Source organism: Megachile rotundata, chromosome 5 (genome assembly GCF_050947335.1).
Source record: "Megachile rotundata isolate GNS110a chromosome 5, iyMegRotu1, whole genome shotgun sequence".
Classification (NCBI taxonomy): domain Eukaryota; kingdom Metazoa; phylum Arthropoda; class Insecta; order Hymenoptera; family Megachilidae; genus Megachile; species Megachile rotundata.
The window spans coordinates 9,745,191-9,757,696 of record NC_134987.1 but is presented as its reverse complement, the minus strand read 5'-3'; the positions used below and the strand labels follow the sequence as shown (position 1 = coordinate 9,757,696).

The following is a 12,506-nucleotide window of genomic DNA, read 5'->3' as shown; positions in this document are numbered from 1 at the left end:
TTTCGAACTTAATACAACTTAACGCATCTATTTATTTTTATTTCAAGTTTCGATACAATTCAAGCAAAAAAAATAATCGAAATGATAAGATAAAAACGCTTTATCATTTAAATCTGTTAAGTAGGGTTATGGTTTTATTAAGTTAAAATAGGTTTTGTAAATAAAGCTAAGTCAGGTTAGGTTTCATCATTATAATTTATTTCTTATTGAAGTTCAAATACAGTCTAGTACTACATGTATTCTATAATTGTAAAAATGAATTAATTTCTATTAAATGTCCAAAAGTACTTGTACCTATTTATACCCTCGCCACTGTATATTAGATAGTTCGCTTCTTCACTTCCCTTTCCATTCTGTCATTATTGTCCGTAATAAAGGAAACCAAGCGAACTGAGCTACGCTAAAAACTGAGATAAGTTGAGTGTCTACTAGCGGACAAGACTGCAAAGCATGTTAAATCGAGACAGCTACATCATTACGAAGCTACAACTCTGGCTGGCGCCTCTCTATTTCTTGTTCCATAGGACCAAGATGTAACCCTTACTTTTTCACTCGGTACATTAATACAGCGATCTTCATCCTTCGAACATTATCCATCTTCATCCGCACAACAGATTAACGTTAAGACGTTCGTTACCACCGTTACATACAGACGGCGATTTGATGTCTTATGAAATAACACCGTTACAAAGATGTTCGACTACAAGTTTTCATCTTGTATGAAACATTTCAAATTTCGAACAGAAATGCAACATAAAATTCACGAACTCGAGTTAGATGGTTTAAAGATAAGATACATTAATATTATCTTCATCATGCATACGTAATAATCTTTACACACGTTCAGAAATCTTATTGACCAAATTATGATTATAGAAAGCTATCATGATATCAATCAGAACGATATATATTCATGCCAAGGGTGTTAAATTAGAAATAATAATGTACAAGTCGGTAGTGTAATTGCATTGACGTGACTCGGATTTTTTACGTTAAGCCAGATACCCTTATATCTCCAGATACAATTTCGAGCGTGATAAGATTTGCCAGGGCAAATGACGTCCACATAGGCGATAAACTCCTGGGCCCTAGAGAAATATTGAGCTCGCCAGTCTTCTGGAATTAAGAAGTTTATAAGTTCCCAAATTTGCGAATCCCCACACTCGATATAAAGCGTAATAATTATCAGATCATATATCGAATGATAGTCTACCGTCATTGCTAGTGATTTGAATAATTTCCAGTCGACATTTTGGGTACGAAGACTCGCGTAAATCCTACATTTTTGAAGAATGTTGAGAGCCCCTGGCTATGTGTGTTTATGATGGAATTTAAAGGAGCATCTCTCTTTCCTTCCTCCGACACGGCCACGGGTGAATCTCTTGGTTTTTCAGTTCTATCAGTCTTATTGGGCCTTTTTCTGCTCGGACGCCAGGGCGCCGGGACCCGCTACGGTATGAGACGGGACGCGCCGTCACTTCCTGCATACAAAACTGATGCACCATTAACATTCTTCTGCGGTGCACGATCGGCCGTATTATCTTCTACCGATATAAGTATGTACACGTACGTACGCATACAAAGAAACGCGTGTACTCGCATACCCGCGTGGCTCAGTCGATGCCCTAATCTGAATAATGCGATCGGCCTGCCATGAGTCTTCTCTGCTTCTCTTTTTCATCTTCGTACGGATCACGCGATGTCCATGGCAAGTCGATGCCTCGCTTTTTGATATGTTCGTTGGTAGCGCTCGAATCATAGCTGTATGACCGGAGACAAGGTAAGCGTTTTGACATTCGCCAACCTCCGACTTGATACTCGAAAATACCTTCAGAGCTATATTTTTGTGGTTTTGGGTAACACTGACTTCACCACCTACTGTACAGCGCAAAATCTATTATACGAAATGGGATCAAATTTTTTGGGGACGGGAGCCACTTTCGGAAACAATCATTTTTTACGGTACACTTGTTTGTAAGGTTAAGTTGTTAGCTTGTAATGCGTTATAAAAGTCCAAACTTCCAAGATCATGAAATCGAAAACTTCCAAAATTCAAAAATTTCAAAATTACGAAATCGCGAAAGTTAGAAAATGTTAAGATGCCAAAGTATTAATGTCCCGAAGTTAAAAACTGTGAAGACTCAAAGTTTCGAGTTAATTCTGTTCAAAGCAGAACATGTAAATACTGTGCTATACTTTCGAAAGCCCGCTCGATCGCTTGTTTTCGTTGGTAGCACCATCTATCGAACGTTGGAAGCATTTGGAAATATGTTGGTATTGCAGGAAAACATTTTTATCAATTCTGAATGTAAAAATATAATAATAGAGAAGGTGCGAAATGGGAAAGATTTTGTACTCTTCGATACCTAAATCTGTAACTTTCTAAAATAGTATCAATCATGTAGTTTTTCATAATAAGCGGTACAGATATGTAGGAAAGCAACTAATCAAAATTGAGCCTCAGTTGTTACAGTACCTCTTACGTTTTACTTGTAAGTTTAAACTTACACTCTATCCCTATATTTTTAGATCTATGAAATCGTGTTATATCTAGGGATTAATTTAACCGATATGTTGGTAACACCAGTAATGTTACTAGCAAAGCGAATTCTGGGTAAAATAACGTGTGTCGTGTCGGCCGTCGCAGTAAAATTTCATCGGTAGGTTCGTTAAAAAAACCAGTTACACGATAAAAACGAAGTGATAGAACATAATTACGTAATTTATTTATATTTCCCGATCGATTCGCGTCAAACTCAATTTTTTTTACATATTTTAGATATCAAATCTTTCCTATTAGCTACTGATCGAGTGTATCTTGTATCTTCGTGCTTGCGTGAGTGTAGAAGACGGTTCTATATTTCGCATCGCCGTTCTAATATTGTTGTTCCTTTTCATAAATTTTAGTTTTGCCGCATCAATTAAGGCCGATCAACGATGATTGACCTTACGGTGAAGACCTTGGATTCACAAAATCATGCTTTTTCTTTAGAAGACGATGTAAGGATTTCTTTGTACTTTTCGTGCAATGAGTGCTATATGTTTATGACTAATGATACAATCCGCTGCAATGTCCTCCGAAACATGCTTTATGGTTATTCATGTACCAATTTATACATACGTTACTATTTTTAATCGCATCACATCATACTTTTTATATAGAAATAGTTTTCATAATTACAATTTTTATTTAATATACAATTTATAATTCGTAATACGCAATCATCTATTCTCTTGTTTTGAAAAATTAACGCTTTTATGTTATTGCTCCATTTACTAGAGAATTTCATCATTTTGTTTGTACCTCTATATAGCTTAATTCTTTTTTAGCAGATACTTGTTAATGTTAATGTTCAGTATGATATGTTTTTGTATGATTATATAAAACATGTTGATACAAAATGTCAATACTTTCTATTCATCGTAGTCATTGCAATACAGGTTGCATGTTAATACTGTCTCAATATTTGGTATCTTATTGTAGGAACATTTGTAAAATTATCAAGATTTGCTGATAAAATATTCATGAATAATAACTGTAACTAATAATGTTAAAAATTTGACACATTAATGTAGATAAATTACATTATACAGTTCATTAGGTGGAAAATATAGATTACAAAATATAAAGCACTATCTTTAGTATTAATTTCATTGTTGGAAAATATTTAAATATGAAACGTTTCGGTAACAACATCTTAATTAAAATTTTTTTATAGCAAATTACAGTACGAGGCTTTAAAGAACATATAGCAGAATCTGTGGCAGTTCCAGCAGATTCACAAAGACTTATTTATTGTGGTAGAGTTCTACAAGATGAAAAAAAATTAAATGATTATGGTAAAGAATTTTGGATTGTGATATAACTTTATATGTAAGTGTACAACTTTTCATCACATTAAATTTTCATAATTAAGATGTTAACGGAAAAGTTATACATTTGGTGCAACGTGCACCACCACAACCTGGTCAACGAGGAAATGATGGAGGTCAAAGTCAGGGACAAAATCATGGATCACATGGATGGCAAAATTCACCAAGAACACATTATCGACTCACTCGTACTCAAATGCATGGCAATGCTATGTATTTGGGTGCAATGTCTGTACCGGCAGAAATTGTGGAAGGGCATGGTACTGTAACTAATGTTTTCCTACACTATTATTTATAAGTATCTAAATTCATTATATTATACTTATTATAACATTCAACAGGGTTAGCACTACCTCTATTCAGTAATAGCTTATCCAGTGGTCGGTTAATTGCTGCCAGACACATGCTTGAGCGTATAGATAGGCTTATAGACAGATTAGAGAACCCATCTCGTCCTGTGAATCCTTCTTCATCTGAGAACAGTCGACCAGTTTTAGGTGATCTAATGCAGGAATCAGAACCAGAACAGTTGTGAGTAAACAGAATTCTTTTAATAACTTTAGTATAATATAATGAAAATAATTCCATATTTTCAGTAATACTGAAGACAGAGCAAATAATGGTGCCATATTAGCAGAAGCAGCTGCAGCTGCAATAGTAGCTGCTTTATCTGCTGCTGGAGCCAATAATCAGTTAGAAATTGTTGGTTCAATTAGAGGTGTGTATACCATCATCAATTAGAGGTTTGTATATAAGTAAAACAATAAAGAAGAAAGTGTTAAATATAAATCACTCTATGCAATTATGTATTGTAAAAGCTGGTGGTAGCGATGAAAATGCCGAAACAAGGCCAGTAAGCGAAGTTAATGAAGAAAGTCAACCAGAACCACAACAGCCACAACAACCACAGACTGAACAACAAGGATCTTCGTCAAATAGCGATGGACAGTCTAATAGAAGATCTTCACCACAGTAAGAATGCCTTTAAATTAATCTTGGTTTTGAAATTCAATAGTATGCTATATAACTCATGTATATATTATTTCTAGACTTCCACGGCCTCCACAATTGGCAGAATTATTGGAATTGTTACTGGACACTCAGTCTCGTTTACGACCTCACATAGAACGATACTGTAAACTTATGCGCGATGACCCTTCACTACCTCCTGTAAGTGTAGTATGTCTTTAAACGTGTCATGTGCGTCATAATTTTATGTTTACAATGGTTAATAGTGGAGAATTATAATTATAATAATTATATTAGGGAAGACGGGTAGAAGAAAATCAGACGTTTGTGGATAGCGTCAGTGAATGCTTACATTACACATCCCATGCTTGCCATGCTTTAAGTGATATAATTGTTGATATGAATCAGCAACCACCAAGAAATTTGCGATGTAGACCAATTATTATCCAACGTTCAGCCATTCTACAGCATGGTACACCAATACAGGTAGAGGTGAGAACGAGTGATTAAGGGGTTGAAGTTTTGTTTTGTGTGTAATCCATCTTTATGATGTGTTTCTGATAGGCACACATTAGTTTACATGGTCGCAATGCTAATAATAATAACGGCAATGAAGAAAGTGGAGATGCGGCAAATAGTGCTTCACAACCTGAATCCGCCGAAGGTAATGTTGGAGATTCCACTGAGCAGCAAGAACCTGAATCTGCTGCGCAACAACCAGCAGACCAACAACCAGAGCCGACACAATCTCCATTCGGTATGTAGTGTTATTTAAAATGAATAATTTAGTTTTATGATGAAATTTAATTTACTGTTTAGGCACAGTATTCAACTTGCCAAATAATGTGGAAGTATTAATGGAAGTTAGTCCTGAAAGTAATTTAGATGCTGCATCAGGAAGTGAACAAGCTCAACCTGGTGAAAATAATAATAATAATAACAACAATAATAATAATGTTGGTAAGTTATCGTTATCGATTAAAGTGTTTTCACTTATATAGCTACTTATGTTATTTCGTCGTTTATACAGGAGGTAGAGTACGTGGTACTGCTGGTGCATTTACTTGGGGTTCAAGTCCCGCGCCTGATTTCATTCGAAATTTAATGCAAGCCGTTGCTGGACGCATGGTACAAAGTGGCATGACTAATACCACAATTACAACTAGAAATCCTGTAACGGTTGGTCAACAAAATGTTACATCGATGGATAGTGGAAATACAAATGCAGGGCAGAGCACACAGGCACGGTACGTTTGTTATATAATTCTTTTGATCATGTGGATTTATAATATTTTAATTATATTTACACTGATATATTTATTACAGAAGCAATGTTGGTACTCATCCCACCACAGCAACTCAAACTAGAAGTACATCGCGTCCACATGTATTTCATCCACAAGCTCACCCTTTGGGCGTGGGAATGAGTATAGGACAAGCATTTGACTTTGATCCATTCCTACCGTGTAATTCGCATCACGTTCGTCGAACATCGACCACAAATTCTAATACTGTCACATCTATGTCGCAGTCAACGCAAACAAGCCAAACAACTACATCTGAAACTCGACCACAGACACAAACTGGTATGTTATTTAAGTGTATATTATTTCTATATTCTTATGCTGTAGATCGCCACATCCTTATATCTCTAGTAAATGTTAAAACTATTAGATATCTGTTTTATACACGAGATTAGAGTAATATTCATATGTTTATAGCAACAACTTCGAGCGCAACTAGTAATACTAGTTCTACAAATACTACAGCGTCTACAACATCACAAACAAATGCAGAAAATCCATTCATGGTCTTACCGCCGCAACTATTAGGAAGTAGAAGCGGACAACCTCAAGCGAGCATCAGTATCAACAGTAATAGTAAGTACTTTTGAAGTTTACAATAATATATTTTATTAAATAAAGATGTGAAATTAAAATATGTATGAATTTGTATAATAGATCCTGATTTAGCTGAAAGTCTTGGAAATGTAGTACACTTATTTGGTAGTGGAAACATTAATCTTGGTATTATGGAGGATGAGTAAGTAAATTATCTTATATAAGATGTTATTCGTTAAAGATGATGCTTACATGTTATTTCTTTTATTAGTGATATTGGAGACTTTATTAACATCGCAGATATATTTGGACTTATGGGCATTCAGCTTAGCGATTTTACGTCACAGGGTTCAGAAAGCGAAGGAAATTTTCTTGTCGATTTAATTGTAGTAATGGTAATTACATTATTTTATACATTTTATGTGGTTATGCATATAATGTTTTTTGTAATACGATGTGTAATGACTTTTGTTTTATAACATTTTCAGTTACGAAATATAACGTGGGATCACTTAACAAGATTACAGAATGGCCAATTGGAACCAATTTCTCTTTTTAGAAGACCGTTACAAGAATTCCTACAATATACTTTTCCAAATACCACACTAGAAGAACTTCAAGAACAAACTACAGAACGATTGTTGTCTCAATTCAGATCAGAGTTTCAAGACCTATTTACATCAGAGGAAGAGAGTAATGTTAGGAATGGTTCACGTGTAGATATTTGCGCAACTGTAGAAGCATTATTCCGTCGTCATATCAAGGATATGTTGCAATTTCTATTCAACAATGGTTTGTATATTAATATATTACTCATATGTACATTCAAGTCGAAGATTAAGTCACAATATTTTGTCATCCACTATACCCCGTAAATTAATATTTATCTAGATATCGATAACACTAGATTTTGTCAAGAAATTGTCAATACTTTGAACAATTTGGGAACACAATTATATGCTGTACTTCGATATTCCATTCGTGATGGACAAGCGAGATTAGAGGTTCTAGTGTCCCGTTTTCTGGTATGTTATATTCTTTTACCGAGTAAGTGAATTTTGTTACTTTTTAATTACCCACTTCTAATTTCGTTATATATGTGCGTAGATTAAAACGTTCAGGGGTACTCATGCTGCACTACGTCTATGGCTACGGCATAGGATCATTCTTCAATCACGTCTTTATTCTGCACGTATTACACAACTTCCAGAATCAGAAATTCTCCCGCTTTTAGTGTACAAAGATGCACCTTCTCAGCCATCAACGGCGCCCTCGGCTCCAACTCACCAACCTACACAAGTACAGTCTGAAGCGGAGGTAAGTCATTTATTTATTTATATACTTGCATAAATCTAAATTACAAGTTGAAAAATTTTAATGAGTAAATACAATTTCAGCCTATGGAAACAGAAACAGTAGAGGAAAGGACAACTTTCGAAGCATCTTTACCAGATGATGGAGAGGTAAATCCAGGAATATTTCCAGATTATGGAACGGTTCCTTCTGTAAGTGTACATAAGATACATACGTGAATTTATATTGTAAGCAATGGTTCCATAAAAATGATATATTTCAGGATTGGGTGCCAATTATTGCTCGAGACGGTGTGCGACAGCGGCGTCAGTTACAAATGCAAGAAATGACAAATGGCGGTGTAACAACGTTTAGCGATGCCTATTTAGGTACACTGCCTACGAAACGACGTAAACTTATCGAGCAACAAAAACCACGATTATTAGTTAGCCCCACTCCTAATCATTCGGCAATAGCAGCATCTATGGAGCGTTTAGTAAGGGAAGGTGTTACTCGAGCGGGTGTTGAAGAAGTTGAAGGCGCTGCAGTTGCCGTGGCTGTAGATCCTGGTGTTAGGCGCGCATTTGGTCAAGCAATTAGAGACTGCTTGAATCCACGAAGATACGGAACACCCGATTTTCCAGATCCTCTACGTTTTCCCAACGCGACAAAGTATTTTTCGGATCAAGATAGGTCACCGAAATAATAACTGCAACAGAAGAAAAAGTTCATAATGGCTTAGAGTACCATCTGTAAAGGAGAAACTAGGTAGCGTAAAAATTTACAGCGACCAAGGAATACACAAGATATATTCGTAAATTGTAATCATAAATATTACTAATAATTGTAACTCCTTACATCGGTTGAACGATTTTGATAAATCTGGGATACCTTCAGATAATATCACGTAAAGTATTGATTTCTTTAATTCACATTTATAGTCTGTAGTTTCGTGAACGTATCTTTCTTCATTTTTTAATCTATAAATAATGTTAAATAATTAACAGTGTACCTTTGTGTTATTAAAAATTATGGTAAATCAGCTACACTTGCTCTCCCATTATGTATGCACTGAATATCAATTGACGCCCGACATACTATTATATCAAAATACTTCTTTCATTATTAAAACGCGTTTTCTGTAGAATTATCGTTACACAAATGTTCATCTAATGTTCTTAATCAAACGATACCTATGTAGGTATTATACAGATAATAATACGTATTATCTTACCGTGACCTATTATACCGTACCCTATTTATGTGTCATCGATATTAAAACAATCTTTTTCGTATAGATATAATTCTTTTAATAACGATAACACTATTTAGTAGTCGATATAAACTGTACTAAATTATAGTCCACTATTTGAATTAAAAAGAGAACTGTGGAATCATCGATGGTATTTAAAAAGCGATTAGATACGCTTCAATAATACGTCCCACTCTAATCATGAATCATCTAAGCCTATATTTGTATCGCCGTAAGCTTTGTTAAATAATGTGTTATAAAAACGTTTATCCAATCAATGTATCTGTAATTTATGTAGATAATTAATTTTGATTGTGTAACTTCATTGAATAACTCGGAAGTGGAATTTTTATACGGATTTAAGGTACTGTATTTTATGTATACAACTTTGGTGAACTGTATTAAGACATGGTTTTTTAATCGCGCCAATTTCTAGTAAGATTTCATCGATTTTAACATGGAAGGGAATCAAAATAGCCTAATGCGATGGATAGGGAAGTACGATTCCAAATTGAGTTCGTATTAATGTTAAGGAATATCGTACATGAATATTATTTGATAGAATCGCATATGATGTTAATAAAGTAATTGAAGTAATTTTACGTCATCATGATTTTGATTTCAGATAACCAGATTACATTCGTAGTAAAAAGTTATAGAGTTTTAAATAAACATTGGAAAATAAAATTCAGTCTCTTGTGCACTCTATCCGGTATTAAATTTTGGGTTATGAAAATTCCTAGTAAGTGCTTCACAATTTCCCGCTTATGTAGCTATCGCCATCTACACACATTCTTATAACATTTCTTCATCGTTTTGAAATTCCTATTTCATATCCTTGTTCATCACGTATACGCGTGTTTTTCCAGTTACTTTCGTTCGTTCTCGTTTTGTTGAATATTTACGACTCGATTACTCACTGACTTCGTAATTTACGATCCAGCTAAAAGTGCACACGTCTTTTTACTTCAATACGCGCCACTGGAACGTCGACAATACACTTCTGCCCGTAAAAACACAAAAGAATGAAAACAAAAAGTGTTGCAAGTTAAAACGCACTTGAGGAAATGCCGGTCGATAAATGACTGTGCGTAGGGTTGAATTAACCACCAAGAAAAATAAGTTCGTACTTAGAGCATTGAAGGAAGGGGGCACCACAGAAATTTTCTATGTACCATATACCCCCATATTTTAAATTTCAACTTTCGTAGTGTCAAAGCTAGGTCCTGGAAGTCTTAAATATCAAAATCCTAAAATCTTAAATTCTCAAAGTTCGAAACGTCGAAAATTTCCAGCTATCGAATTGCAGAAAATAAATGTTATTTCATGGTTTATGTATTTGAACCATATGCGATACGAAGAAGCCGTAATGTATTTAATGTTTGAGGCTTTGTGAAGCAGCTAACGCGGCCCTGACTGTGCGTCGTTTTCATAGAGACGGACTTTGAAATATTCATATCTCGGTAGCCTGTGAGAATCGCGCGAACAGCCTCTATCCAACCGGTCAAATTGATTTTAATCGTTTGCGTTATTCGCGCAACAAATTCGTGTACTTTTCCGTGTGTGTGTGTACCATCGTGTATAAAATTCAACGCGATCTCGCGTCTGAACGCAATCATCGGTGTGTACACGGCAAATATCCAACAACATTATCGGCGGCGTAAATTGCCAGAGTTCAAAGTATTCGCGTGAAGCAGCGCCAAAGCTTCTTGCAAACGAAAGCCCTCGTAAACGTGACTGGCACGCAACGAGACACAACGGGGATCGATGATTAAGGTGGTTGCATCGCAAACAAACGGTTTATTATGAAATCGCTTTAAAATGTAACTGAACGTAAATAATATCGATAAATAAACACCGATGAAATTTCGAAAAGGCTAACTCTACCGAAACAGGCATAATTACATTTGAAATTATAACATTTAACACGTGTACACACGCGCAATGCACAATGCAGGAAATTTTTAATTATTGTGTCATTTAGCATGAAACTCGACACAAGGTAAACCGTTTTAGAGAAACATGAATCATTTTTAATTGAAGTATGCGTTATCTATATACTTTAGCCGTTTGAATGGTAATTTGTTTACATCGCTGTAGAATCCTGAATTAACGTCCTAACTTATCGATTGAACTTTGCCGATATTAACCACCTTAATTGATCAGATATTGAAATATATACACGATCGAGTGAATCGTGGTTTCGAACGTCTTCACACGTCGAATTATTTCCAACTCCATCGAAAGATTACACACGTTTATCGTTCGAACAACAACGCTTGTTAGATTGTTTGCCGATGTTGATTGTTTGTCCACGATATCGGGAGGTGTAGACGTTCGATGTTAAGACACGATAAATCGGTTATCGGTCTATCAGGGTGAACGCTGATAAGAAAGTTGACGCTTCCTCGATGCGTTACGAAATTGAATCGAGCATCTGGGAATCACTCGATCGACTCATTCGTTTCTTTTCTTTTTTAATCTTGTACAATGCTGAAACACGAGTAACAATGTGTATCGCTGCCGGTTCAAAATACAACTTTTTTTTTCGTGATAACAACGATTTTGCATTCTAGTTAATTCAATGTATTGCTCTACGTTTTGTCACTCGATGTAAATATTATGTGGCGTTATATCTACGTGTGTTATATCACCACGCGTTGTATTAGTCAATTTTTTCATTGGTAATGATAAAAAATGAAACGACCTTAAGAGTATCTTTGAAAACTAACGCGTGTAATCGATTAAATAAATATGTGCGGTGACCTTACATTTACATCTTTATGATACTGACGTCGTATGAACATAATTGCGCATATCGGTTAGCGTCTTGTTTCACGCATATCTTTAAAATTTCCAGATCATCAAGATTAAGAAAAAGAAGGTAACAATAAAGTCATCAGACAAATGATCATGTTCTAATAGGGCACTAGTTTTCAGATAATTGCCATGTAAATCGAACAATAACATTTTTATTTCAATTGATTTTTTGTTCCATATGTGATATGCGCATGTTCGCGGTAATATAACGAAAGTGTGGTATATCATCGCTTTCGTTGAAACTGCGGAAGCCAAGCCGAAATAAAAATTCCAGTTACGCCAATAAGGGTAGGTATTTCACGCCAACTTTTATATTCAGTGAAAAAGAAAACAGAGAGTGGGAATAGGAAGAAAACTAAAAACGGATTTCCCTTCCCTTGCCGGTTACCACTCACTAATAGGTGCTCGTTAATATTGCGAGTGCCACTCTTGAATATCGAGGAGAGATTTCTACTACC

The 12,506-nt window shown here is 35.3% G+C and overlaps 1 protein-coding gene and 1 long non-coding RNA gene across 6 annotated transcripts; one reads left to right on the top strand and one right to left on the bottom strand.

The window, feature by feature from the left end:
• Nucleotides 1–891: 891 nt before the first annotated feature.
• On the bottom strand, nucleotides 892–2,374 carry LOC143264445 (uncharacterized). 2 transcript variants are annotated; one of them, XR_013038164.1, is made up of 3 exons: nucleotides 1,571–2,374; nucleotides 1,214–1,481; nucleotides 892–1,116 (listed from the first exon to the last, which is right to left on the bottom strand). It is a non-coding gene; the product is annotated as an uncharacterized LOC143264445 (long non-coding RNA). The 2 variants fall into 2 exon arrangements; XR_013038163.1 differs by having other exon boundaries at nucleotides 1,214–2,374.
• A 150-nt stretch (nucleotides 2,375–2,524) lies between these two features.
• On the top strand, nucleotides 2,525–9,830 carry LOC100875279 (uncharacterized). Of its 4 annotated transcripts, XM_012291262.2 has the most exons (22): nucleotides 2,608–2,660; nucleotides 2,780–2,836; nucleotides 2,908–3,000; nucleotides 3,720–3,840; nucleotides 3,918–4,133; nucleotides 4,215–4,404; nucleotides 4,470–4,591; nucleotides 4,692–4,845; nucleotides 4,923–5,043; nucleotides 5,140–5,334; nucleotides 5,407–5,599; nucleotides 5,662–5,802; nucleotides 5,873–6,089; nucleotides 6,169–6,428; nucleotides 6,564–6,722; nucleotides 6,804–6,885; nucleotides 6,955–7,078; nucleotides 7,172–7,475; nucleotides 7,575–7,708; nucleotides 7,791–8,000; nucleotides 8,081–8,188; nucleotides 8,260–9,830. In XM_012291262.2, the coding sequence occupies exons 3-22, from the start codon at nucleotides 2,938–2,940 to the stop codon at nucleotides 8,680–8,682; spliced, it is 3,537 nt and encodes a 1,178-aa protein (XP_012146652.1). In that variant the 5' UTR covers nucleotides 2,608–2,660; nucleotides 2,780–2,836; nucleotides 2,908–2,937; the 3' UTR covers nucleotides 8,683–9,830. The 4 variants fall into 4 exon arrangements, with proteins under 4 accessions (XP_012146653.1, XP_076387799.1, XP_012146650.1 ...); XM_012291263.2 differs by lacking the exon at nucleotides 2,780–2,836 and having other exon boundaries at nucleotides 2,525–2,660; nucleotides 5,140–5,328; XM_076531684.1 differs by lacking the exon at nucleotides 2,780–2,836 and having other exon boundaries at nucleotides 2,525–2,660; nucleotides 4,470–4,594; nucleotides 4,698–4,845.
• Nucleotides 9,831–12,506: the final 2,676 nt, after the last annotated feature.

What these genes read in the sequence shown, in the direction of transcription:
- LOC100875279 (XM_012291260.2), top strand. Translation starts at nt 2,938, where the DNA reads ATGATTGACCTTACGGTGAAGACCTTGGATTCACAAAATCATGCTTTT. An exon ending in GAATCAGAACCAGAACAGTT is followed by an intron (nt 4,405 to 4,469) that starts GTGAGTAAACAG and finishes CCATATTTTCAG; the next exon opens with TAATACTGAAGACAGAGCAA. An exon ending in AATAGAAGATCTTCACCACA is followed by an intron (nt 4,846 to 4,922) that starts GTAAGAATGCCT and finishes TATTATTTCTAG; the next exon opens with ACTTCCACGGCCTCCACAAT.